At 61.7% G+C, this 22,415-nt stretch overlaps 1 protein-coding gene and 1 pseudogene across 3 annotated transcripts in view; one reads left to right on the top strand and one right to left on the bottom strand.

Moving 5' to 3' along the window:
* Window positions 1–21,671, bottom strand: part of AGRN (agrin) — a 32,403-nt gene extending 10,732 nt beyond the window's left edge. For 2 of the 3 annotated variants that reach the window (XM_055419306.2, XM_055419305.2), the window contains exons 1-12: window positions 21,371–21,671; window positions 18,937–19,198; window positions 7,632–7,679; window positions 3,932–4,147; window positions 3,373–3,597; window positions 3,060–3,284; window positions 2,668–2,874; window positions 1,389–1,607; window positions 1,120–1,314; window positions 828–1,028; window positions 597–745; window positions 405–510 (exon numbers count right to left, since the gene is read on the bottom strand). In XM_055419306.2, coding sequence (XP_055275281.2) covers window positions 405–510; window positions 597–745; window positions 828–1,028; window positions 1,120–1,314; window positions 1,389–1,607; window positions 2,668–2,874; window positions 3,060–3,284; window positions 3,373–3,597; window positions 3,932–4,147; window positions 7,632–7,679; window positions 18,937–19,198; window positions 21,371–21,577 — 2,260 coding nt within the window. In that variant the 5' untranslated portion in view covers window positions 21,578–21,671. The remainder of the gene's footprint in view (window positions 1–404; window positions 511–596; window positions 746–827; window positions 1,029–1,119; window positions 1,315–1,388; window positions 1,608–2,667; window positions 2,875–3,059; window positions 3,285–3,372; window positions 3,598–3,931; window positions 4,148–7,631; window positions 7,680–18,936; window positions 19,199–21,370) is intronic. The other variant, XM_055419304.2, reaches the window with a different exon arrangement.
* Window positions 8,600–18,643, top strand: LOC148775135 (uncharacterized; annotated as a pseudogene).
* Window positions 21,672–22,415: the final 744 nt, after the last annotated feature.

Below are 22,415 nucleotides of genomic sequence, written 5' to 3'. Positions count from 1 at the left end.
CGCACACTCAGCACATCCCCTGCATGCAGACACACACAGGAGCACTTGTGCATGCTCAAAGATATGACTGCTGGTCACCATCGGTCTCCTCCCACAAGAGAACGTGCCTAATGGGTGCGCTTCACTGGTTCACTGCTGCCCTCGCACACAGCAGGTGCTCAGCGAACACTTGCTGACCAGCAGGCACACACATCCACACACCACAGTTGCATGAAGACAGATACGCACCAAAACCACACACTTCAAACACAACACACACGTTCACATACACCCACCACAGCACACACACGACAACTTCGAACAAGACGCAGACTCCCACTTCCCTCATACCCATGGGCCCACGTACCTTTAAGCATGCACACATGTGCCCACATGCAGCCTAACATGCCCACACACTCACTCACCACGGCAGGCTCCCTGGGCCACGACATACAGCTCTGGCTGTGATTCACACCTGGCCTTCTTCAGCTCACACTCAGTGCGGTAGGTGACTCCATCCGAGCCGCACACCTGGAGGAACGGCATCAGGGCAGGTGTGGGCGGCCATGGCCCCTGCCTCACTGGCCAATCAGAGCCGGGTTGTGGGGGATGCTCACCGGGCTCCTCAGGACGCCCTGGCAGCTGAAGCCGCAGACGCATGGCCCATCCTCTGAGTCCTCATCCCAGATGCCACCTCGCTGCCGGCACAGCTCAGGCTCACACTCGCCATCCTCTCCCGAGCCCGAGCCTCCGGAGCCACACTCGGCTACAGGGAGGAGGCCAGGTCACCTTGGGGTCCCGGCCGAGGCTGGCACCCAGCAGCCCACCCTAGCTGCTCACCAGCGTACCCTGCTCACATGGCCCTGCCCGGGCCTCCTCGATCTGTGTCTGCTGCTGACAGGCAGCCTCACGGAGCTCACATGAACTGCCATAGGTCACGCCATCGCTGCCACACACGGGGCCGGGTGGAGGGCGCTCACACCGGGGACACACGCACTGACCCGCTGAGCACACAGCCCCAAAGGCACACACTGTGTCTCCACAGGTCTCTAGAGAAGGCGGAGCCAGAAGGGGGTCAGTGGATACCGGGTGAAGGAGGCACGGGACCACAACCCACCAGGTATACCCAGCTCCACTCACGGCAGGGACCGGCCGAGGCCACGTGCAGACTGATCTGGCGGGTGCAGGCGTGGACGTGTAGTTCACATTCACTGGCATACGTGCGCCCGTCAGAGCCACACACAGGCTGGGCTGAGGCCACACATTCGGATGGGCACACACAGCGCCCGGTCTCAGCTTCACACAGGGCTCCAAAGCGGCACTGCCCACAGCGGTCTGGGGAGAAGACTCCATCACCATGGTGACAGGGACAGCCTCCCCACAACCAGGCCCACTTATCCACCACTGACCACAGGGTCCTCGGCGAGCCACTTGGATCTCCCGCCCAAGGGCACAGGCTGTAGCTTCCAGTTCGCACGCACTGCCATACGTGATGCCATCACTGCCACACACGGGGTCATAGACTCCTGAACACGCCTGCCGACACGCACACTCAGCTTCCCCATTCTTCACAGCACACGTTGCCCCAAATGGACACTGCACCCCACGGCATGGGGATGGGGGCTGGTCTGGGGAGGACATGGACACTCAGCAAGGTCTCCACCTGCTCTCCTAGGCAATGCACAAAGCCCCTAGCCCCAGGCAGCAGACCCCCACCCAGGGTGGGGATGGTGGAGGAAGAGTGGACCAGGAGAAGGACCAGATGCACAGGACACAGCAGAGAAAGGGACAGACACAGGAGAGACATGGACAGGGACACAGACCCAAACGGCCCTGGGCCCCTGTATGAGTGTGGGATGGGGCTGCCCTCTAGCACAGGAGTTTCTTGACTGACTTTAGTGGGGTATGGGAGGGCCAGGTTTACAAGCCCACTTAGGCCACTGACCCTTGACACAGCCCTGGGACCCATGCATGTGCAGGGGGGAATCTCTGTGGGTGGAGGAGTCTGCAACCCAGGGCCACACCCAGGGCCACACGGGGGAGGAGGTGTCTGTCCACTTGCTCTGAGGACCACAAGGCCAGGCAGCAGCGAGCCACCCCCCCCTGCCGCACGGGGGGCAGACCTCGGGCTGTGGGCTCCTGGCGGCAGGCGCGGTACCTCATCCTGCCAGCAGGTCAGGCTGGAAGACACAAGAGGTGGAGCCAAGAAGGAAGGGAGGGCAGAGGAGAGGATACAGACGTAGAAAGAGAGACCAGAAAGATGGACAGAACAACTGACGGGGACGGAGTGAGAGGTGGGCAGAGCCCCAGTGCACGCAGGACACGCTGTCTCTGCCCATCCCTGGCCCATCGAAGCTCCGCTGAGACTCTGCCTCTAAGGTGGCTGTGTGTCCCAAGAGCATGGGACCCAGAAAACCTGAGAGCTGCTACGCAGGTACCAAGGAGCTCTCCCACAGACACCAGCCTTGCACCCAACATCCCCCCAGGTGCTGCAGCCAACTTCCTGACAGATCCCACCCCCTAGAGCCCACCGACAGACAAAAGCCCTGCCAGCCCTCTTCAGAGTGACCAGCCCTCGCCCACAAGCCCAGGAGGAGCATGATTCAGCATGGAGATGGCATGTGATGACAGGCAGCGTGGACCGCCGAACCAGCCTGCTCCTGGCATGGAGCCTGCCCGCATGCTCACCACACAGGCCCTGGTGCTTCACGGGGATGCTACGCTGCTGATGACACTCGGCCTGCTGGCGCCAGCAGTCGTTGTCATACGTGTGCCCGTCATGAGCACACACAGGTCTGTAGGCCCCGTCACAGATGACGCGGTCGCAGGAACAGTGGGGGTGGCCTCGGCGGGACAGGCAGACGGCATTGAATCTGCACGGCTCCGGGCACTGATCTGGGGGAGCAGGGAGATCAGAAGAGTAAGAGAACCACACCAGACCTCCCTGGGATGGGTAGGGGCTCTATGGGCACATGGGGTGATGACTGGGGACCCAGGAGACCTGAGGGGAAGGGGGGGACGAGCAGGGTCCTGGGTCATGCAGAGTCCCAGGAAGGGGCCCTCCCCCAGGAGCCACCCACCTCGAGGCTGGCACTGGCCAGAGCGCACTTTCTGGAGGAGGAGGCCTTGAGCAGCCCCTGTTCGGCCCATGATGCAGTCATTATCGTAGGTAACCCCGTCGTCCCCACACACGGGTGTCCCACGGGGAGGGCAGCTCTCTGGTCGCAGGAGCATCTCCGGCCGCCGTGTGCGTGGGTTCACACGGCAGGTACGGCTCAGGTCACTGAGGGAGCCCTGGCAGGGGTCTGGGGGCAGGAAGATGGATGTCAGGGCACTGCCGGTTGTGTGCAAACACTGAGGGAGGTCGGGCTACAAGCGCAGGGCAGCGCTCACCGCAAGGACCGTCGAACTTCTTGAAGACGTTCTCTTGGTGGGCACAGGCTTGGCGCAAGAGCTGGCACTCGCTGGGGTAGTCATTACCGTCGCTGCCGCACACAGGGCCTTCTGGGGCCCCCAGGCACGTGGCAGGGCACAGGCACGTGGCTGTCAGTCCATCCACAGAGGGCACACAGGTGCTGCCAAAGCTACAGGTGACATTGGAGCAGGGGTCCCGGGTCCCTGTGGGCAGAGCAAGGTGGGCCAGCGGCCATCCGTACATTGGCCAGCGGCCCTCCGCATACCCACTCATCACAGGCCCCGCCCAGCCCTTCCCAATCCGCTTCACCGCAGGCCCCACCTCCATCCCCACAGGCCCCGCCCCTGCCCAGCCCTTTGCAACCCCCCTCACCGCAGGCCCCAGCCCCATCCCCAGGCCCCGCCCCCGCCCCCGCCCCGCCCCGGCCTTCCCCTCACCGTGGGGCCCCGCCCCCATCACCACAGGCCCCGCCCCCACCTTCCCCTCACCGCGGGGACCGCCCCATATTCCCTCCACCGCAGGGCCCCGCCCACTCACCGCAGGGCCCGCGGCGCAGCAGGCGGATGCGCCTCTGCTGGCTGCACTGCGCCCGCTGCAGCTCGCACTCGTTACTGTAGGTGGAGGCATCCGAGCCGCACACGGGCGCCACCACGCTGGGGCAGGCGCTCTTCTTGCACACGCAGGAGGCTCGGCCCGGCTCGTCTGCGCTGGGCTCGCAGACAGCGCCGAAGCCACACAGCATTCCTCGGCACGCTGCGGTGTGGGGTGGAAGATGCAACGGGGTGGAAGATGCAACGGGGTGGGTCGGGGCCCGGCCTCTGCCACCTCCAGGCCTCCGGTCATCACACGGACCAATGTCTGCACACCTGCCCAGACCTTGCATATGCGTGCACCCATGTTCGTGCTAGTGCTCACAGGAACCCTGGTGTGCCCATCGTGGCCAGGGCCTCAAGCCTCCCCCTCTCAACAATCCCCCCTCCCCCACCCCGCAGAGCTCCCCCATTAGAGCCTTCTCTGCTCAACTGTGGAAGGGCATCGCATCCGCTCCTGACCTAGTCCCCACACAGAGAGCAGACGGCCTCCAGGCCAACTCTGTCACAGGGAATCAGCTCCTTCTCATCAGAATTGAAGCCCCTCATCCGACTGTGGCCTACTCCTCAGAGCCTGGTCCTCCCCTCCCCATCCCTGGGAACTGCTCCAGTGACCACCCTGACACCTGGCCCCTGTCACTTCCCCAGGGACCACCTCCCCTGCCTTTCAGGGTCAGGCCTGAGGTCACACAGCTGTAGAACAGGGGGTGGGAGTATCTGAGGTTGGTCACATGCTCCACCCTGGCCCAGGACCCAGTGCCCTGCCTGCTCCAGGGCTCCTCAACTCTTCTCACTCCTTCCTCCTCCTGCTTCTCTAGAGGTCTCCCCTCTCCTCAGGCCTGTCCCCACTTGAGCCCTTCTCTGCCCACTTCCCCATCTTCCATGCCCCCCAGCCAGCATTCGCCAGGTGCATGCTCTGCTGTGGCTCCTGGCCCGCCTACCCTCCTAGGCCTCCTCGCTGCAATCTTTCCCTGGGGCCGGTGGTACTCACCCACCTCATCCTTCCCCACCTGTCCTCCTGAACTGCCACCTCAGGTCCTGCCGCCCCACATCACACTCAGCATGACCTCCTCAGGGACCCAAGCCTACACAGGGCTTTGCAGACCCGTTCTCTTCTGTAAACATTTTATCACTTTTTTTTTGGCTGTGCAGGATGCAGGATCTTAGTTCCCTAACCAGGGATTGAACCTGTGCCACCTGCTTTGGGAACTCAGAGTCTTAACTACTGGACCACCTGGAAATCCCCTTTACACATTTTAATTCCTGACTTTGTAGTGTTGCCAGTGCACGTCCTCTCACTGAGCTGCAAAGCCATCAGGACAATCCCTCCTGAGCATAGCGTCAGGGCAGGGGCAGGTGAAATCCTCAGGACCCCTGCCCAGGATGACACCCCACAGGCAGGGTAGGCCCATTACCGGTTGCAGCTGTCTGGATCTAATAAATGTTTAATTGGGTCCAGTTATCATTAATAAGTTATAGAGAGCAGGGGTGCACCTCCTCATCACTTCCCAGGGGGCTCAGGAAGTGGGGCAGAAGGAAGTACCCTCAATTCCGAGGAGGGTGGAGCCACATAGGAAACTGGAGCTGTCACCACAGCAGCAGCCCACCTGGGCTCCTGTGTATCTGTCTGGGAGTCCCTGCCCACACCCCACACAGGCTGAGTGAGGCAAGGGTAGGGTCAGCATGGATATCCCAGCCTGAAGTTCCTGCAACATCCCTGTCCTAACCCTACCTCATATGGGCAACTACCCAGATCCTTCATCGGATCCTGGAGCCAGGATTCACTGGCCATGTGACTGCGGGCAAGTTGTCACCTGGCCAAACCTCAGGATCTCCTCCCAGGAATGGAGACAATAGAACCTACCCCCCACCTCCGGGTTGTTGTGAGGCTAAATAGGCCAATACCTGCGAAGGCTCGCAGAGGCCCAGGATGCCACTGTGTGGGGGTCAACCTCCCAAGGACCACAGCTATAAAAGCTGCCAGCACGTCAGCCACTCCTCTGTCCAGGATCAATACTGTGTCCACTCTGACCTCTCTTTTCACTTGCCATCTCAACCATCTCCTTCTCTCTCCCCTCAGCACTTCCTTTTACCTTCAGCCCTCCCTTGCCCAAGGCCCTGGTGATTCCCCAGGCCAAATCCATAGGCACTTTCTCTGGCTGGCTGGCTACTTTGTTTGGCTTCAACTAGACCTACTGATCAAGGTCTCCCCGACGGTCCTGACCCCATGGCTGAGGACCTGGTCACCTCACTGTACCACAGGCTCCCTTCTCAACTGCTCTGTGTCTGTGCCCTTGGGCTCAAGCCTACCTCTCCCTCTGGTCACCCTGGTTCAACCAGACACCACTCAAGGTCCCAACCCCTGGGCCAAGGACACTTGCTTCTGTATGATCACTAGGTTCCTCATCCTCCAACACTTTCATCCTCGTCATGTAAAGTGCCCCTTCTTAGGGCAGGTGGAGTGCCCAGAGACCTGTAGGCAGCGTGGCCTTTAAGGGTCACCTCTGGAGCTTGGCCTCCTGCAGGAGCCTCACTCCCTGCTTGCCCAAGGTCCCCCTCACAACATGCAATGCTGGAGGCGGCAGTGGCTTTTTATAGCCTCTGGTTAGAGTGGGTATATTTAACTCTCTCCCCACACTTGGGTAGGTTGGAGGACGGAGCTGATGCCCTGAGCCCTGCCTGTGGCCAAGAATGTGCAGTGTGTGTGCCGAGGAGGAATGACGATGGTCAGGGGCGTGGGGGGAGGGGAGCTGTCCCCAAACGTGTGATGAGTTCAGGATGAGTTCAGAATGCAGGTGTGGGGCCACGTAGAAGGCCTGGGGAGGAGGGGCAGTGCACGTGTGAAAGCAAAGAGACATGGCAGGCCTTGGGGCTTGAGGAGAGGAGACTGAGGATACTGTTTAAATCCAACCAGCTCCAGGCCTCTTGCCCACAGACCATGGGACACAGTCCTGGGCCCAAACTCCCTGTCCAGTGCAGCCCTGCCCCTTCCCATGGCTCATCCCATTATGGATGGCCCTCTGTGTGTGTACTTCAGTCGACCTGGGCAGATGCCTGCCCAGCAGGGTTCCCAGGCACTGAAAGCAAACTTGGGAACGCTCCCTGTCTCCCAAGAGGACCTCATCCACCCCCTGCCCTCCTGCAGCACTGACAGTGTCCTCTCCTCTCATCTCACATTAGCTTAATTACAGCAGCCTGCACAGCAGGAGGCACCCAGGGGGCTGGGACCCAGCCCGCAAAGCAGGGCAAAAAGGCCAGGCCCAGCCTGCTCAGTCCAGGAACAGATCCCCCTATCTCTCCTCAGACAGCTGTCACTGGTCCTGCTGAAACCCTCCCCCTGAGCCCGAGTCCCCAGCCCTCTAACCCCTCTGCACACATCTTGTCTCACAACCTGGGGGCTCCAGTCCCAACTTTGAGGCCAAGATGCAGCCAGGCCCAGGGATTCCAGACTCCATGTTCCTTTTGTTGTCCACTACTATGGACTCCTCAGATTTCCTCCTCCAGGCTCCTCCTGCTCCAGATACTCCTAACAAGTCTGAAGTGCACACCCCAAGGATGGCTCCTGACCCCCCCCCCACAAGAGTGCCACTGCCCATCCAGGCACAGAGTTCCAAGTTCAGTCTGTCACTAGGTGAACCCCTACTCACCATCCGGAGGTGTTGGGGGCACTGGCGTGAAGTGGGTCCCAGGTTTGTCTGGAAAAAAAACAAATCTCAAGTTAGTTACCCCGGAGCCGGTCCTTCCCTAGCGTGTTCCACTGTCCAACCTGGAGGTTGTCACCTTTGCCTGCACACATCCCTCCCCTGGCTCTACTCAGAGCCATGAAGACTGGCCAAGACCTGGCAGTAGACAAAGACAGAGCCTTTGGCTCTTCTCTGCCCCTCCAGCTGTATCATCCTGGCCTGACACCTGTCAGGAAGGCCCAGTGGCAGGGGTGTAGGCACCACATATTCCTTAGATGAGCCCCAAGCCCTTCCAAAGCCCCTATTCCCAATGTAGCCAGCTGCCCCAACTCCCCAGATCCCAAAGAAAGTTGTCAATGCAGCTCAGGATGAGAGCTGGCCACCATCCTCCCACCCGTCCCCCCAGCCCATGGACAGGCTTTTGGGGACTCAGGCATTCAGAGAAAAACCCATGGTGTTCCAAGAAGATGCAGCTAATGGCCTCTCTGTAACTCTGCCTGTCCCCTAATCTTTTGGCTGAGGCAGGGGACCTCAGCCAGCAGAGGCAGGGTCACTTGGGTCCAAGAGGCAGTCACACCGGCAGACACATACAGTTGTTGAGGAAGAGTAGCACCGCGAAGCCAAGCGTGGCCGTGGCCAGGAGAATCAAGCAGACGTTACAGGGGATCATGAAATACCGCACCAGGACGGAGACCCCGCGCCGCTGCCGGCGGTCCCGCTCCAGCAGCAGTGGAGGCATGACCCAGGCTCCTCAGCCCCCACTCTTGAAGTGTGGGGCTTCTTACGGGGTGCCCTTGGGCCTCTTCCGTGCCACTCTCTCCATTCTTGGACCCCTGGGGCAGTTGACAGCCGCTCTATTCTCAAAGCTCAGCTCCAGTCACAGCCAGGGAGTGGGAAGCACCAGGCCCCCTCCACAGCCCTTGGGGCTCATAATGGGTGTGCAGAATTCTCCTGGAGCAGAAATCCCAAAATTGGACTCGGAGGGAGGCGGAGGAACAACCAAGGGCCAGCACCACCCCTGCTGTTACACCAGTCAGGGCCTGGGCCAGAGGCTCCGGTAGCTCTCGGCCGGGCTCCGGCTGTGCTCAGTCTTCCCGGAGCCAGCCTCAGTAGTTCCACAGCCCCGGATCCTGCCCGTCCGGCAGCCTGGGAGAGGCTGGTCCGAGGGGGACTGGCGGCGATCGGCCCTTCACCCAGGACTCAGCTGGGCGCGGGGCGGCGGGTCCCAGCTGCTCAGTCCCCGGCAGAGGCGGGAGCGGCGACGGCAGCGAGCGGGAGGAGCGAGCGCGCGTCCGGAGAGAAGAAAGAGCCGGCTGCCGAGGGCCGCGCCCGCTCCCGGCGCCCAGGCCGGGGCTGAGGCGGTGAGTGAGGGGCGAGGGGCGCCGCTGAGCGAGGGCGGGGAGCAGAGACAAAGGAAGACGCCTCCGGGGACCCCAGCGTCCGCGGGGAGTCACGGCTTGCGCCGCAAGAAGGATGGGGCGGATGAAGACTGGAAGGCGGCGGCACAAAAGGGAACGCATGGGCTGGGGGTACTGGGGGGGTGGCTGTGGGGACCGGGGCTGGAAGGGAGCAGGGTCTGGGGAGGGCGCAGAGGTGGGGCGCTGAGGCTGGGGAGGGTGCAGGGTCGGGCTGGGGGGCCGGGGTCGGGGTGGGAGATGAAGGGAGCGGAGGCTGGAGCTGGAGACGCAGGTGTGGGGGTGGGGTGGGGGGCTGCAGAGAGGGGTTGAGTAGGTGGGCGAGAGTGGGGTGGGACAGGGACGGGTTCCCTCCCGCTCCCAACCAGTTGGGCTGTCTTGTGCGTGTGAGCGACGACGCGGCGGAGTGTCTGAGTCCCCGCGGCGGGGCTCAGCTTGCACCAAGGACCCGGTTCTGGGCTGCAGGCTGAGTGTGCGTGTCAATGTCTCTGCTTCTGCTGGCCCCACCCTAGTACTGTGGGGGTAGCATCTCCAAGTACATATACACAGGTGGGAAGTGGGCTGGGTTCAATTGAGAGGGTGGGCCACCCCTCCCTAGGAACTGACATCAGCACCTCAAATTATCCCCGCACTCCCAACTCGCGTCCGCACGGAGAGAGGATCATGCAAATAAGTCCCATGTAAATAAGCGTTATGCAAATAGTCGCGGGGGCTCCAAGCCCGGTCCGCGGGCCCGGAGCGCCCCCCAGAGGCCGTCCGGGAAAGTCGGGACCGTGACGTCACAGCGGGCCAGGGCGCGCAGCCCACCTGGCACTCGCGTCCTCCCCACCACGTGTCCAGCTGCCTCACGAACACGTCCCTGGAGTTCTCCCACGCACACCCCGCTCACTCCCTCCTCGTCAGGTGGGCTCTTCACACCTCCCAACCTTCCTCGGCTGGGACAACCACCTGCCAGCCAGCTCTCAGTTCTGTCAGGTCCATCTCCTTGGACTCCTTTCCGTCCCACGGCCCGGCACACTGCTGCCAAATCCCAGCGGGATCAGCCCATCCTGTCCGGGTCCCCCATCACCCACGGCAGAGAAGCCCTGGAACCTAGGGTTCTACCGAAACTTGGAGGAAAAGCCAATACACAAAGTGCGACAATGGACCCAGAGCAGCAATCAGTCAGGCTACTTGGAGACTCTGCCCTGGGCTGTCCTCACTCTCTCCTCAGAGGAGCCTCCCACCCTCTCACCTCACCCTGGCACTGCCCACACCACACTGATACTGGCGGTGCCCCAGACTGGGAGCACCCAGGGCAGGGTCTGACTTTTTATCTCCTCCAGGCAGGGCTTGGCCCAGAGCCCAGAACATGGTGTGGTGAGTTCAGGCAGTGACACATTTCCCGTTTACTTTTCACTGCAGCCCCCCTAGGACTGCAATCTGATCCCTTGATTCGGGGAGGGGTCCACAGTCAGTGCTAGGAGTTAAACCATGAACTTGCCCACTGGATACATGCTGGCACAGGAGCCCTGTTTGCTGCTGCCACTGCAGCTGTGGAGCATCACGGGTGGGCCATGGGAGGGAACCAGCATGTGGGAGGGGTAAAGCCTGGGATCAGGGGGAGGCCTCCCCCAGGCAGAGATCCTGGAATCTGCCCCCAAATGAGCTGGCCTTAGATGCTCCCATGGTGGTGGTGCTGGGTGCCCTGTTGGGCTTGGCCTGGGGTAAAGGCAACCACATGCAGCCTGGTCCCTTTCAGCTCCAGTCTGAGCCCCCACAGGGGTCGGATGCCTTCAGAGAGACAAAGGGCCATTGAGGCCTCAGATCCAGTCGAAGGGGAGGAGGGCTCAGGCTACTCCGGCTATTTTGGGATCTCCAGACTCAAAGTCATTCAGCCTTGACCAGCCCAGGCAGGATCAGGTCCCAGGAAGGGAGGATGAACCAAGCCAAGAATCAGACCCCCTCTAGGCTTAAACACAGCAACATGCTACTGCTCACATGTGTACACACATACTCCGTGTTCCAGGTCTCCCATATGCGGACATACGTACAACCACTGACTCAAGTCTGCACAGGCACTGTGCAGTCACACACACACCTGCGTGCATACACACTGCACACCTTCATGCAATGCAAAACTTGCCCCTCATCCACACAGCACACATCGGGTGTACCCCCACATACACGCGTGTAGTTGGGCCCCTCCAGACGCTTCCCTGGCCCTGAGAGGAAGATGGGGAACGAAGTCCAGAGAGAATAGCAAGTCCTACCTACTTGCTTCCCTCCGATCCCTTTCACTCCGTAGGGGAGGGGCCGGCGCGCTCCAAAAGGATGGGGTGGGGGAGGGGCGGCACCGCCCTCCTGGCGGCAGGCACACTCCACGCATGCGCACACACCTTTGCTGTGGGGACCTCCGCCAGTCGCCACCCCTGGGCCCTCGAGGGTACCCCGCTAGTGTGTAAAGTGCATCGAACAGTCCAGTGCCAGGCGGCCTCCAGCCACAGGTGTCTAGCTGCCCTGGCGGGGGAGGGGAAGAGGACCGGGCAGGGCGGCCCCCTCCCCCAGCCTCCTAGTGTCGGGTCTCAGGGCCATCCCCTCCCCCTCGGCCTCAGCAGACAATGGGCGTTTCACAGCAGGACGTCGCTGCTGGACTGGGGCCAGCCGCTGGGAAGGAGGTGGCGTCCAACCGGGGCCCCGATCGCCCCCTCAGGTGAGGCTAAGGCCGGGAGGCGCCCACCTGAGTCCGCGAGCTGTGTGCCCACCCACGAGACTCCGGGCAGGGCCCACACTGCCGGTTAGACCGCGCCGTCGGGAGGTGGCATTAAGTGAGAGCTTGTGGAACAGTTGGGGCTGGTTCGCAGGGCAGCGGCCGCTGACCCCGGCACTCCTCCTCCTTCATTACTCAGCATTCATCCTGCCCCGGCCCGGCCAAGCTACTCCGGGGGTGAGCTCAGTGCAGGAGGCAGGTGCCGAGTCGGGTCAGCCCTCTGCCCCTGGGAGGTTACCCTGTAGCAGAGCTTGCCCAAATCGCAGCATCTACGTGGGGGATGTCTGTACAGAGACCCGAAGGATGGGGTCGAGGGGTTTGCACATCCAGGCAGAGCCAACTACAGAGGCCCAGTAAAAACAAGCTCAGGAGACTGCACGAGACCAGGAGAAGCCAGCCTGGTGAGGCCTCAGGGAAACAAGGGCCAAGGCCAGACCAGCAGGCCTGGGGAGCCCAGGGCCGGGACGCCTGCCAAGACACGCTTCAGCCACCAGGGGGCGCGAGCCGAACAGAGGAGGGCGTAGTAGACACCTGGAGAAAAGGTAGGGGAGCTGTCCCCAGTCTTTTGGTGCCAGGGACCACTATCATGGAAGACAGTTTTTCCACGAATTGGGAGTTGGGTGGGGAGAGGTTTGGAGATGATTCAAACGCATTACATTTATTATGCCGCCACTGATCTCACAGGAGGTAGAGCTCAGCTGGTAATGCCAAAGTGGGGAGCAGCTGTAAACACAGATGAAGTTTCGCTTGTTCACCAGCCCCTCACCCCTTTGCCGTGTGATCTGGATCCTAATAGGCCACTGACCAGTAGCGGTCCATGGCCCCGGGGTTGGGGACCCCTGAGGTAGGGGATGGGGTGGAGCTAACTGACCCATACCTCCTGTCCCTCCCCTCTAGGACAGGCCCAGATCTACCTCTTTTGGCCAGGTCCTGCCCATGTCTAGGAGGAAACAGAAAGCTGGAGGAGCCAGGGTGGCACCCAGGTGTGGTCAGTGCCAGTGAGTCAGGAGACCCTGTGTTCCTGCTGAGGCCACGGGCAGGCCAAGAGAGATGCACAGTCCAGCACAAAGGTCTGAGTCGGGGGGTGGTGCTTCTTGGAGGTATTGACCGGCTGGATGTCAAGATGAAGAGGAGTGGCAGACAGACACCTATTGGAACCAAGAGAAGCTGGGAACAAAGGGACAGAAAGACCGACCAGACAGGAGAGAGCCGCGTGGGTAGCAGCCCTTTTAGTGGTCCTATGAGGGTCTGCTGCTAGGCCCTGAGCAGACGGGTGGGTGAGGAAGGAACTGATGGATGGATTCAAGAGTGGACTCTAGCAAGCCTCACTGCCCCCCGCTCCAGGAACAGAGGTGGACACACATCCTTTCCCCACTCGTGGGTCAGGACAGGCCATAATCTGGCCCAGATGTTGTGCTTTTATTTTTCCCCAATGTACATAGAAATCATGTACCTGTTGCCAGAGGGACAGATGCCTCAGGGAGCAACAGCAGGTTGCCTGCTTCTGGGCCTGGTATGCAGAGGAGGCAGTGCAGAGGCAGCTGCTAAGAGGAGAGGCTGGGAGCTTCAAGCCCACTTCACATCAAAGGCAGACCCACCTCTCCTGACCTGCCCTGCTCCCTAATTTAGCCAGACACAGGGTCCAGCAGGCATGTGAGGGGTCAGGGAACCCAAGTGACCCCAGAGACTCTTCCTGTCCAATGCAGCCCTTCCATCTCTGGCATTGAGAAACCTAGAGCAGAGCCCACAGGAGGAAGGGCCCAGCTCTCTGCTGGGGATGGGGTGGTGGGAGGGGAGCATAGCTGGACACTGGGGCAGCAGGCAGGAGATGGGACCAAATGAAGGCAGAGGGCTACAGCCCTGTTCCCAGAACTCTGGGACACAAGCCAAGGTGGCCGGCTACCATCCCATTGGCAGAGCATCTGCAGGGTCCCCTCCCCAGGCTGAGTCCTGCAATACAAGGGTGGCAGGAACCACAGGCCACCAGCTGGAGTTTCAACCAGAACTGTTGTGTGCTGGTTGGTACACCTGAGGTTGCAGGCACACGTGCATACAAATGTACACACACACACACACATGTGCAGGCCACACAGCTGGAAACAGCCTGCTGCCTGTGAGGACAGAGAGCTTGCCCCTCCCACGCCTTGGTGGGAGGGGAGGTGGGAGGGACCATCTTCCCCTTCCCAGGTCCAGCTGTAAGCAGCCCCTAGCAGGGGGCCTTCCTCAGAGGAAGTTCTCAGGATCTGCTCTGGGGGGAGAGGCCCCTTTGAGGGGAGCTTCCCTCCCCACTGGAAGCTCCACCAGAGGCCTAGGTCACCCCTCCCCGGCTCCCAGCCACAGCCTAGGACAGGGCCCAGATCCCTCCTGAGGCCCTGTGTAGCCCATGGGGACACAGTACTCTCTGATGAGCTGGGTCACTCTCATCAGGGTAGCTGTCACTAACTGTCTCATTTCTGAGATCCCTTTTTCTCTTTGTGAGAGGTGGGCACTTCCTGGGACTCTGGAGTGTCAAGTACTATTGGGGCTACTTCAGGGATTGTCCCTGCAGCCCCCAGCTCACTGGGCTGGGCCTCAGGGACCTGTGTCAGGAGCCACAGTTCTCTGTCCCAATGGTGAGGGGGTTGCTGGGGCCTGCAGAGCAGTTCAGGCCTCTGGGCCAGTGGGGGAGGGCAGCTGGCCTGAGCCTTCAGGTGAAGGCAAAGGACTTGGGGGGCAGGGGCAGGAGAGAGGTCAGTTTCAGCAGCTGTTTTCCAACCTTCTATGGTGATGGGGTCGCGGAGAGTCGGACACGACTGAGCGACTGAACTGAACTGAACTGATGGTGATGGGGTAGGGGCAGGCTTTGATTCTCAGGGGATTGGAAAGAAAGCAAAACAGGCTGGAGGAGGCTATGCAGGGCAAGCACAGATGGCTAGATCTACAACCCTGAAGTCTGGGCTCACTCCCCTGCTAACCTTACCTGGGGCAGCCCCATCCCACACTCTGCACTCTCCCTACCTCAGTCTGAAAGGATTGGCGGGGCAGGAGGCTGGAGCCCCAGACCCAGACCAGCTAGCCCTGACCAGGTGATCCAGTTCTTCCCAGCACCCCAGAGAGGCTGAGAGTACCCCTATGGCTCTGCCTTCCTTCCACAGGCAGGCCCCACTGGAATCTACTCTGTCCAGAGTCCTGGGGAAGGCAGGTATAGACACAGCAGGGGAGGAGAGGACAGTTTCAAAACAACTTTCTTTTTTCCATTTCCAATCTGCTGGGGAGTATGGAGACTGGGGCTCTTCTCTGTGTGGGGAGCAGGGTGATGGGGTGGGGTCTGGAAAAAGTCAGGAGCTGTTTCCACCAGCTCAGGCCTGCAGCAAAGGAGCGCACTGCCTTGAAGTGATGGATCTAAAGCCCTTTGGTTTCAGCAGCAACCCTCTCCCCACCCCCCACCACACCCCAAGCCCCTGGGGCCGCCCCAGTGAGGGTATCAGCCAGCCCGCTGTGGTCCCACAAGCCCATGCTCTCGCAGACTTCCTACCGGGGACCCTAAGTGAGAGAGGACAGTGCAGGAGGAGGTCACACTCCACCTGAGCAGATGCCCCACCCCCAGTGGCTGGAAGGAAGAAGAAAGCCCGGGCACGCAGCCTCCAGCCTGGGCCTGCCCCTGCTCCAAGGACCTGCCTGGGGGAGGGGCTGCGGACGGCACTGGGGCGGGTCTGGAGGGGGTGGGGTGAGAACTTAGGTCTGGAAGAGGGAAACAGGGACAGGAAGAAGCCACCTCCCACCTCGGCAGGGAGGAATGTGGGGGAGTAGGGCGGGCTCAGGACTTGGGGGTACAGAAGCTAAATGCCAGACAGCAGAGGGAGCCAGCTCTGGCCCTGAGGGAGCCAGCCCTGGAAACTGCCCTGAGCTCCTACCTGCCCCGCTTTGCTCTGCGGAGCCAGTCCCTGTCTGGGGGTGTCTGTGTCCACATCCGGCTCCCAGGCCACAGGGCCTGCACCAAGGCCAAGGCCGGCGGTCCGGGACCCAGCATCTCTCTGGCCTGAGCTATAGCCTAGGACTACCTTCCCCAAAGGCCCAAGACTGGCCCAAAGGCCCAAAGGCTGGCGTGGCAGGGAGGAAGGGAGGGTGCTCACTGGAATCAGGCAGGCCAGGCTAGGCTGTGGCCGCCAGGACCCCTGGGTTTAGGACTGGGCAGGGCTGGGCTGGATTAATGCCAGATTCTCCGACCCTGTTCCTGTGCCAGGCCCGGAGAGGGCAGACAACACTTCCTTTCTCTGCTCTTGGCTCAGAGTTGGGGAGGGAAAGGCCTGGGGAAGGGCCCCAAGCCTGCATCCCTCCTAGGGGATTCAGGGGGGCCCAAGGACCAGTCTTCATTAGGTGGGGGAGAGGAGGGTGGTGGGAGTGTACGGATGGTGTCTGGACCAGGGTATAGTGGCCAAAGGCTGCAGGAGATGCCCGCTCAGCTGCCAGCCTGGGCAGCTCATGGTGCGTGGGCAGCTGGCACTGGAAGAGGCCAGGCCACTTCCCTGACAAAGCAGGGCGTGAGGGTCTCCTTCCTCCTTCCTGGAGCAAACCCACAGTCTCCTTCACCCACAAGTGGCGCAGAGGGAGGGACACATACCTGCCTCAGTTATGCTCGGAATGTGGCTCCCCAGGCAGAGGATTGGGGAGGAGGAGCTTCCTGGGGGCTGGAGGCTGGGAAAGGGGCCCAGAGCCAGGAAGACCCTGCAGGCCCTAAGGGAGAAACTGAGGAAGGCGATCCCCATGGACCTGGGGACCAGGCATGCCTCCCAGCAGCAAGTGCCCCTGCAGGGAGCAGGGTCCAGGTGGGGATGAGGTGGGGGTATCCAGGGGGGTGGGTCTGGCAGGATGTGTCCCCTGACCTTGGCTCCCGTGGGCCTTTTGGGGCAGGGGACAGGTGTGATAGAGACACAGGTCTTGGGGTGACTTCCACAATCAGTAGCTTCCCAGCCTTCACTCTGGGCCCTGAGGGATGGGGGCAGCTATGGGGCCCCAAGAGGAGCGAAGGGTCAGGGTCAGATGAGAGGTCATTGTAGCTCAAGCTCTGCCCATCCCTAACCCTAACCCCCATGCTAGGGTGAGGCTTGGCTCCCTGGAGAGCCTGGGGTGGGGTCAGAGGTCTTTATCTCTTACAGAATGGGAGGCATCTCCTACAGAATGGGAGGCGGGCCCTCCTACTGCCTACTCCCTGCTGAGGGAGGTGGGAAGAGGGCTGTGCCTTCCTCAAGCCTGGCCCCAGCTCCTTGGGGCCTTATCCCTCATGCCTTGGGGATCCTTAGAGGGAGGCACCCCCATCTAATCTACCCTCTCCCTGGCCCCCTGCCCTTTATGGCACTGCTTTCGTTCCAAAGAAGGGATCCGTGTCACCGGCTCAAAATTTCCAGGGCTCCCCAGAACCTTACAGTGGACCCCAAGCTTCTCATTCTGGACCCCTCCCTCCTTGGGGGCTTCCTCTCCACCACCATCCCCACACTTGCCCAGCTGGAGCTGGGGGCCTAGACTGGTCCCTATCCTGGGTAGCCAGCAGACAGCAGATGAAGTCTCGATGGGGGCTTTCCCTGTAGACCCTCCTTTCCAGGGGTCCTGTGCCCAGCCTGACATATCCAGAGCCAGGGCCTGGCCTGGGTAGAGTAGGACCTGGCAAGGTGGCAGACCCTCTTCTGCCTGGGGTGGCCCCCCTGCCACATGCCCTCTGACCCCACAGACCCTCGAACTAGACCCTTCCAGCTATGGAGTTAATGACTTGTCTTCTTGGTCTTGCAGAAACAGATTTTCTGCAGCCTGACCCCTCTTCCCACCTCTTCTTAGCCTCCAACTCATTCTCCAAAACTGGGGATCACATCCCACAACCTGCCTTTTCTCCATGCCACTCTCCCATCTTTCCCCTAGAGTACAAGCTTCCAAAGCACAGTCAGGGTCTCCAGTCCTCACCTGGTGGGAGGGCCATGCTGGGACCCCTCAGCTAAGCTAGTGCTGGGAAGGGACCAGCGACACAGCCCTGCTGGCGTCTCTGTGCAATGTTGCATCAGGACCATAGATGCAATCCCAGGAGCAAATGACTGCAGGCCAACCAGGATGCTACAGGACTCTCCACTTCAGGTTCCATACCCACCCAACCCCCCGACACACACACAGTCTGCCCCAGGCCAGATGAGTCCACCATCCAGGATCCCACAAAAGCAAGCCAGCACCACAGTAGTAAGTTGAGAAGAGGATGGAACTTCCCTACTGGCCAACAGAGCAAGTCACAGAGACAGGGTCACCTTCCCAGGACAGGAAGTCAGGGACCCTGTCTGCTGCCCTGGGAGGAAGCGATCTCTCCGCCTCCTCCCATACATCCCTCCCCAGGCAGCCATGAGGGGACAGACAGGATGTGAGGGCGACAGGCAGTTCCTACTTCTCCCTGCTACATTCCTCAGCCAAGGATCTTAGCCCCCAACTGGGATTCTCCTGGGGTGAAGGGAATGGGTGAGCCCTGGTCATGTGATTCCTGCTCATCTCTCAGAGGTTAGGATGAGGGAGAGTTGCTCTTGAGCCATTCAGAGTAGACACATGGGGACAGCAGACAAGGAAAGATACTTCAGCTCTGTTAGGGGATCCCACACCCCCTCAAATTCCTAGAAGCAGCTCACTCCACATAACTGTCCCTTCCCAGAAATGGCAGGTGTCTGGGAACACATAACAGGGTAGCCTCCCTTCCAGCACAATCTTTAAGCCCCACCCCAACGGTTCAATATCTGGGCCCCGTCTAGACATGTGTTCGGGCTTCTGCAGGACACAAACAACTGGTGTTCATTCACCTGGTCCCAGCCTCTCTCCTAGAACAGGGAACTCCAGGAAGGGGTATGCAGAGCTGGGGAGGTAGGGGGAAGAATGGGAGGCCTATTCCTTTGCAGGGCTGAGACTCCAAGATGAAAGATAGTGGCATCGCTAGGGCCAGGATGGGAAGTGCTGCTTATGTTAAGAGTCTGGAGCTGAGGTGGCCAGGAAACCAGGGAGCCAGGACCCAGAAAAGGAGGTCGGACCACAAGATGCTATGTACCCTAGCCTAGGACAAGCTCTCTTCTGCCCCCAAGGCACCTGCTCTGCTTGGCCCCACACACACCTTCCACACAGTGCTCGACCTCCTCCAGGTTCCGCAGGGTGATGCGCATGAGGCTGGAGTTTAGCATCAGCTCATTCTTGTGGGCCGGCCACAGGTATGGCGGGGCAGGGTTGACAAAGAAGATCCTGGTGTCTCCAGTGGACACCTGATTGTCACAGATGAGGGGGTCTCCGAAGCCGCCAATCACCACTTTGTTGCCTCCGTCCAGCAGGCTTTCCTGGGCCACCACATCTTTGCCTTTCAGGTACCTCCAGACCCGAACCTAGGGTGGACATGAGGGGGTGTTCAAGTATCACTGGATCTCTTCTCACTGGGTGGAGTGGGGAAGGTGGCCACAGAGGCCAGAGGCAAACACCAGACTGGTGCCTGGACTTTTCCTTCTTTTCCCACCTCACTTGCTCAGGCCAGATGTCCAGAGTATACCCAAACCCTGGGCAGATATGTGAAGTCAGCACCCCCCCAGGAGGAAGCTTCAGGGAAGCACACACACATGACAGATGCCACTGCCCTTGTCATACTCCAGGATACCTGGCCTGAGAACACACCCCTTCCCTCAAGAAGCAGCTCCCCAACCCTCAGGTTTAGGTGACCCCAGCCACCCCCATTCTAAATGTCCACCTCACTTCATGTATGGGAAGGGGACCCATCCAGCCTGGGGTGCCTGCCTTCCACACCTTACTCTCCCTGTCAACCCACCCAGTACTTGGGCCCACCTCCGGGAAGAGCCAGGAGCAACCAACATGGATGATGAAGTTTCAAGGTGATGGGATCTGAGCTCAAGGCTTCTGTCCAGCTTGGCTCCATGCAGCCCTGTGGGTGGGCTAAGACACGGTCCAGCCAGGAGGTGAAAGACCCCTCCTCCTGCAAGGCTCCTACAGTGAGTGCTGCCAAGGCAGCCTGTGAACCACAAAATCAAGTTTGGGCAGCACAGGGCAGCCCCACCCTCCACACACTGCTCTTGGGGCCCTGAGGGCACCTTCTCAGACAAACCAAGCCCTGGGGTGCCCATAGACGACTGGCAGTAGGGGCAGGAGGGCCGCAGGCACTGCAGGCAGAATGAGCTGCCCTAAAGAAACAGGCCCACGGGGACTGCCCGTGAATGCTGTCCCTGAGAAAAGACACCCCTTTCTTCAGGATCTCTGGGGGCCAGGACTTCTGGAAAGGGGAGTGAAAGACAACAGTTGCCTGTCCACCTGGCCTCCCCTGCTGGGAGCCTTGGGTCTGCAAAATCTACAGGGACTCCTTTCACCCTCCAGTGGCCCAGGGACAGTGGGGGTGCCAACTCCCCACCACCATCCCATGCCTAGATACAGAGTAGGCTCTGGAAGACCAATAACCAGCAGGGGAGGACTGGGCGGCTTTCATCGCCTCCCCCCACCCCAGCCACACCCAGGAGCAGCGGGGAGGAAGTCGGGAAAATCCTGCAGGGACTTGGCAAAGTGCCCTGGCGGTGGTGGAGGGGAGGGGGCCTGGCGGGGGATCCCAGCTGTAGTCCGCACAGGCCAGTCTGAAAGGAGCTGCCACCCCTCCCCATCTCCAAGGAAGAGGAATGATCCGATTTCTGGTCGGGGAGGTGGTTTTAGGGGCCAGAGGGGGGCAGGGGCCTGGGTCCCGTCAGCCCTCCATAGGAACAGATTGTGGGAAAAAAACCACCAGACCTACCCCAGGAGCTCCCAGATCCAACTGAAGGAGAGGCCAGGCAAGGCCCCTCTCCCTAAGGCGAGGGGAGATACAGCTCTCCCAGGAGAGGTATGGGGCACCTGCCCTGCACCCCCCGCACTTGAGGCTCAGCGATGGCCCCGCCCACTTCTCTGCTCTGGCCCCACACCCATCACTGCAGCAAGCCCCACCAGGACCCCCGCGGCTGGGAAATTAGGTGTGCACCCCTCCTCTCTCTCCGGACCACCCCTTCTCACCTCTGCGGAGGGGGCGACAGCACTGACCACAGGTCAAATCCCCACCTCCACCCCAAGCAGAAAGCGTCACCTCCCCTCGTCCCTTTTCCTTTGGCCAGTGGGGAGGAGGCACAGTAGCCGAACATTCGCCGGGGGGCGGGGCGCACTTGTTTCCAGTAAGGGAGTGGGTTTGGGGTGAAGGAGCAGAGGCCATCGGGTCTCCAGGGCCCGGGCACCGCGAGCGGGACTGCAGCGGCACCGCAGGAACTTTCCCTCCGGCGCTCGTGAGTTTTCTCAGACCCGCACCCGCCCCCACCGGGGGTCGGCGGTCGCCAAGGGAGCAGAAGCCGGAGCTGGCGCTGCAGAACGTCTGGGGCTCGTTCCCACGGCCCGGGGCGGGGGTCTCAGCGGGCGGCCGGCATCGCGACGGGAAGACCTCCGGGCTAGGGGTCCGGGATCGCGGGGGAAAAGGCCCCCAACCCGGGCTTCTAGAAGGGTCTGAAGGGGCTCAGGGTCCCGGGGGTCCCCAGGGGGCCCACCTTGCACGAGTATGTGTGCTGCACCGGGTCCACGTTGAGGATCTCCTCCACGGTGCCGGTGAGCACCACGTTCGCCTCCTCCTCGCGCCGCTCCAGCGCGCGTTCGGGGCACGTCCCGTCGGCGCTGGGCAGGGCGCGCACGGCCACCACCAGGAGCAGCAGCAAAGGCTGCAGCAGGGCCCGGCTGAACGGCCGCAGGCTGGCCATGGCGCGGGCAGAGGACGGCGGAAGGCGGCCGGAGCAAGCGCACGGACCGGGCCGCGCCGGGGACGGGACTGGACAGGACGGGACGCAGCTCAGGGGAGGCGGCGGGAGCGCGGGCGGCGCGGGGGCGGGCCGGGGGCGGGACCTTGGGCAGCACCACCCCCTTCCCGCCCCCAACAACCCCCCCCGGCACGCCCGCCCGCCAGCCCCCGCCCCCGGCTCTCCCGGCGCCCTGCGACCCGCGGCAGCCGCGAACAAAGCGCCGGGACAGCGGCGCCGGGCGGAGGCCTGGCTGGGGGAGGGAGGGGGCCGGTCTAGGTTTGGCCAAGGTGGGTGGTGGGCCTGGCCAGGCCGAGGGGCGGGGTTGTGGCGGGCTCGCGGGTGCTCTCCCTGCCGCGGCGCACTCCCACGGACGCCCCTCCCCCGTCCGCGCGGACGTTCCACCCCCCGCCCACCCGCCAGGAAATGCGGCTGAAATCGGGTTAATGCATAATCTGGAGACGACGTGACGGGACTTCCAAGGGGCTCCGGGCTGCGCCAGGGCTGGGGCGGCGGGGGCTCCCTGGCCGCAGGAAGGGGCTGCCAGATCCGAGGGCCTGCCGCCCCTCGCGCCCTAAAAGGCTGCGCCCCTCCCCCGGCGAGAGGAACCTGACGGGGTACCCTAGCCCCTCACAGGAACTGGGGACGGAAGCTCGGCCGCCCGGGACCACCGGCCAGCGGGGACCAATGCGGGCTGGGAGCTTCGGCGATTGGCCGCAGCGAAACGCAGCCCCGCCCACCTCGCGATCCCGGGTCGGCTCCCGGCCCTCTGCAGGGCGGCGGGCTCCCCCTGTTGTCTAAG

Source organism: Moschus berezovskii, chromosome 17 (genome assembly GCF_049115385.1).
Source record: "Moschus berezovskii isolate FMDL1 chromosome 17, NW_MosBer_1.0, whole genome shotgun sequence".
Lineage (NCBI taxonomy): Eukaryota > Metazoa > Chordata > Mammalia > Artiodactyla > Moschidae > Moschus > Moschus berezovskii.
This window is presented reverse-complemented; position numbering and strand designations above follow the sequence as displayed.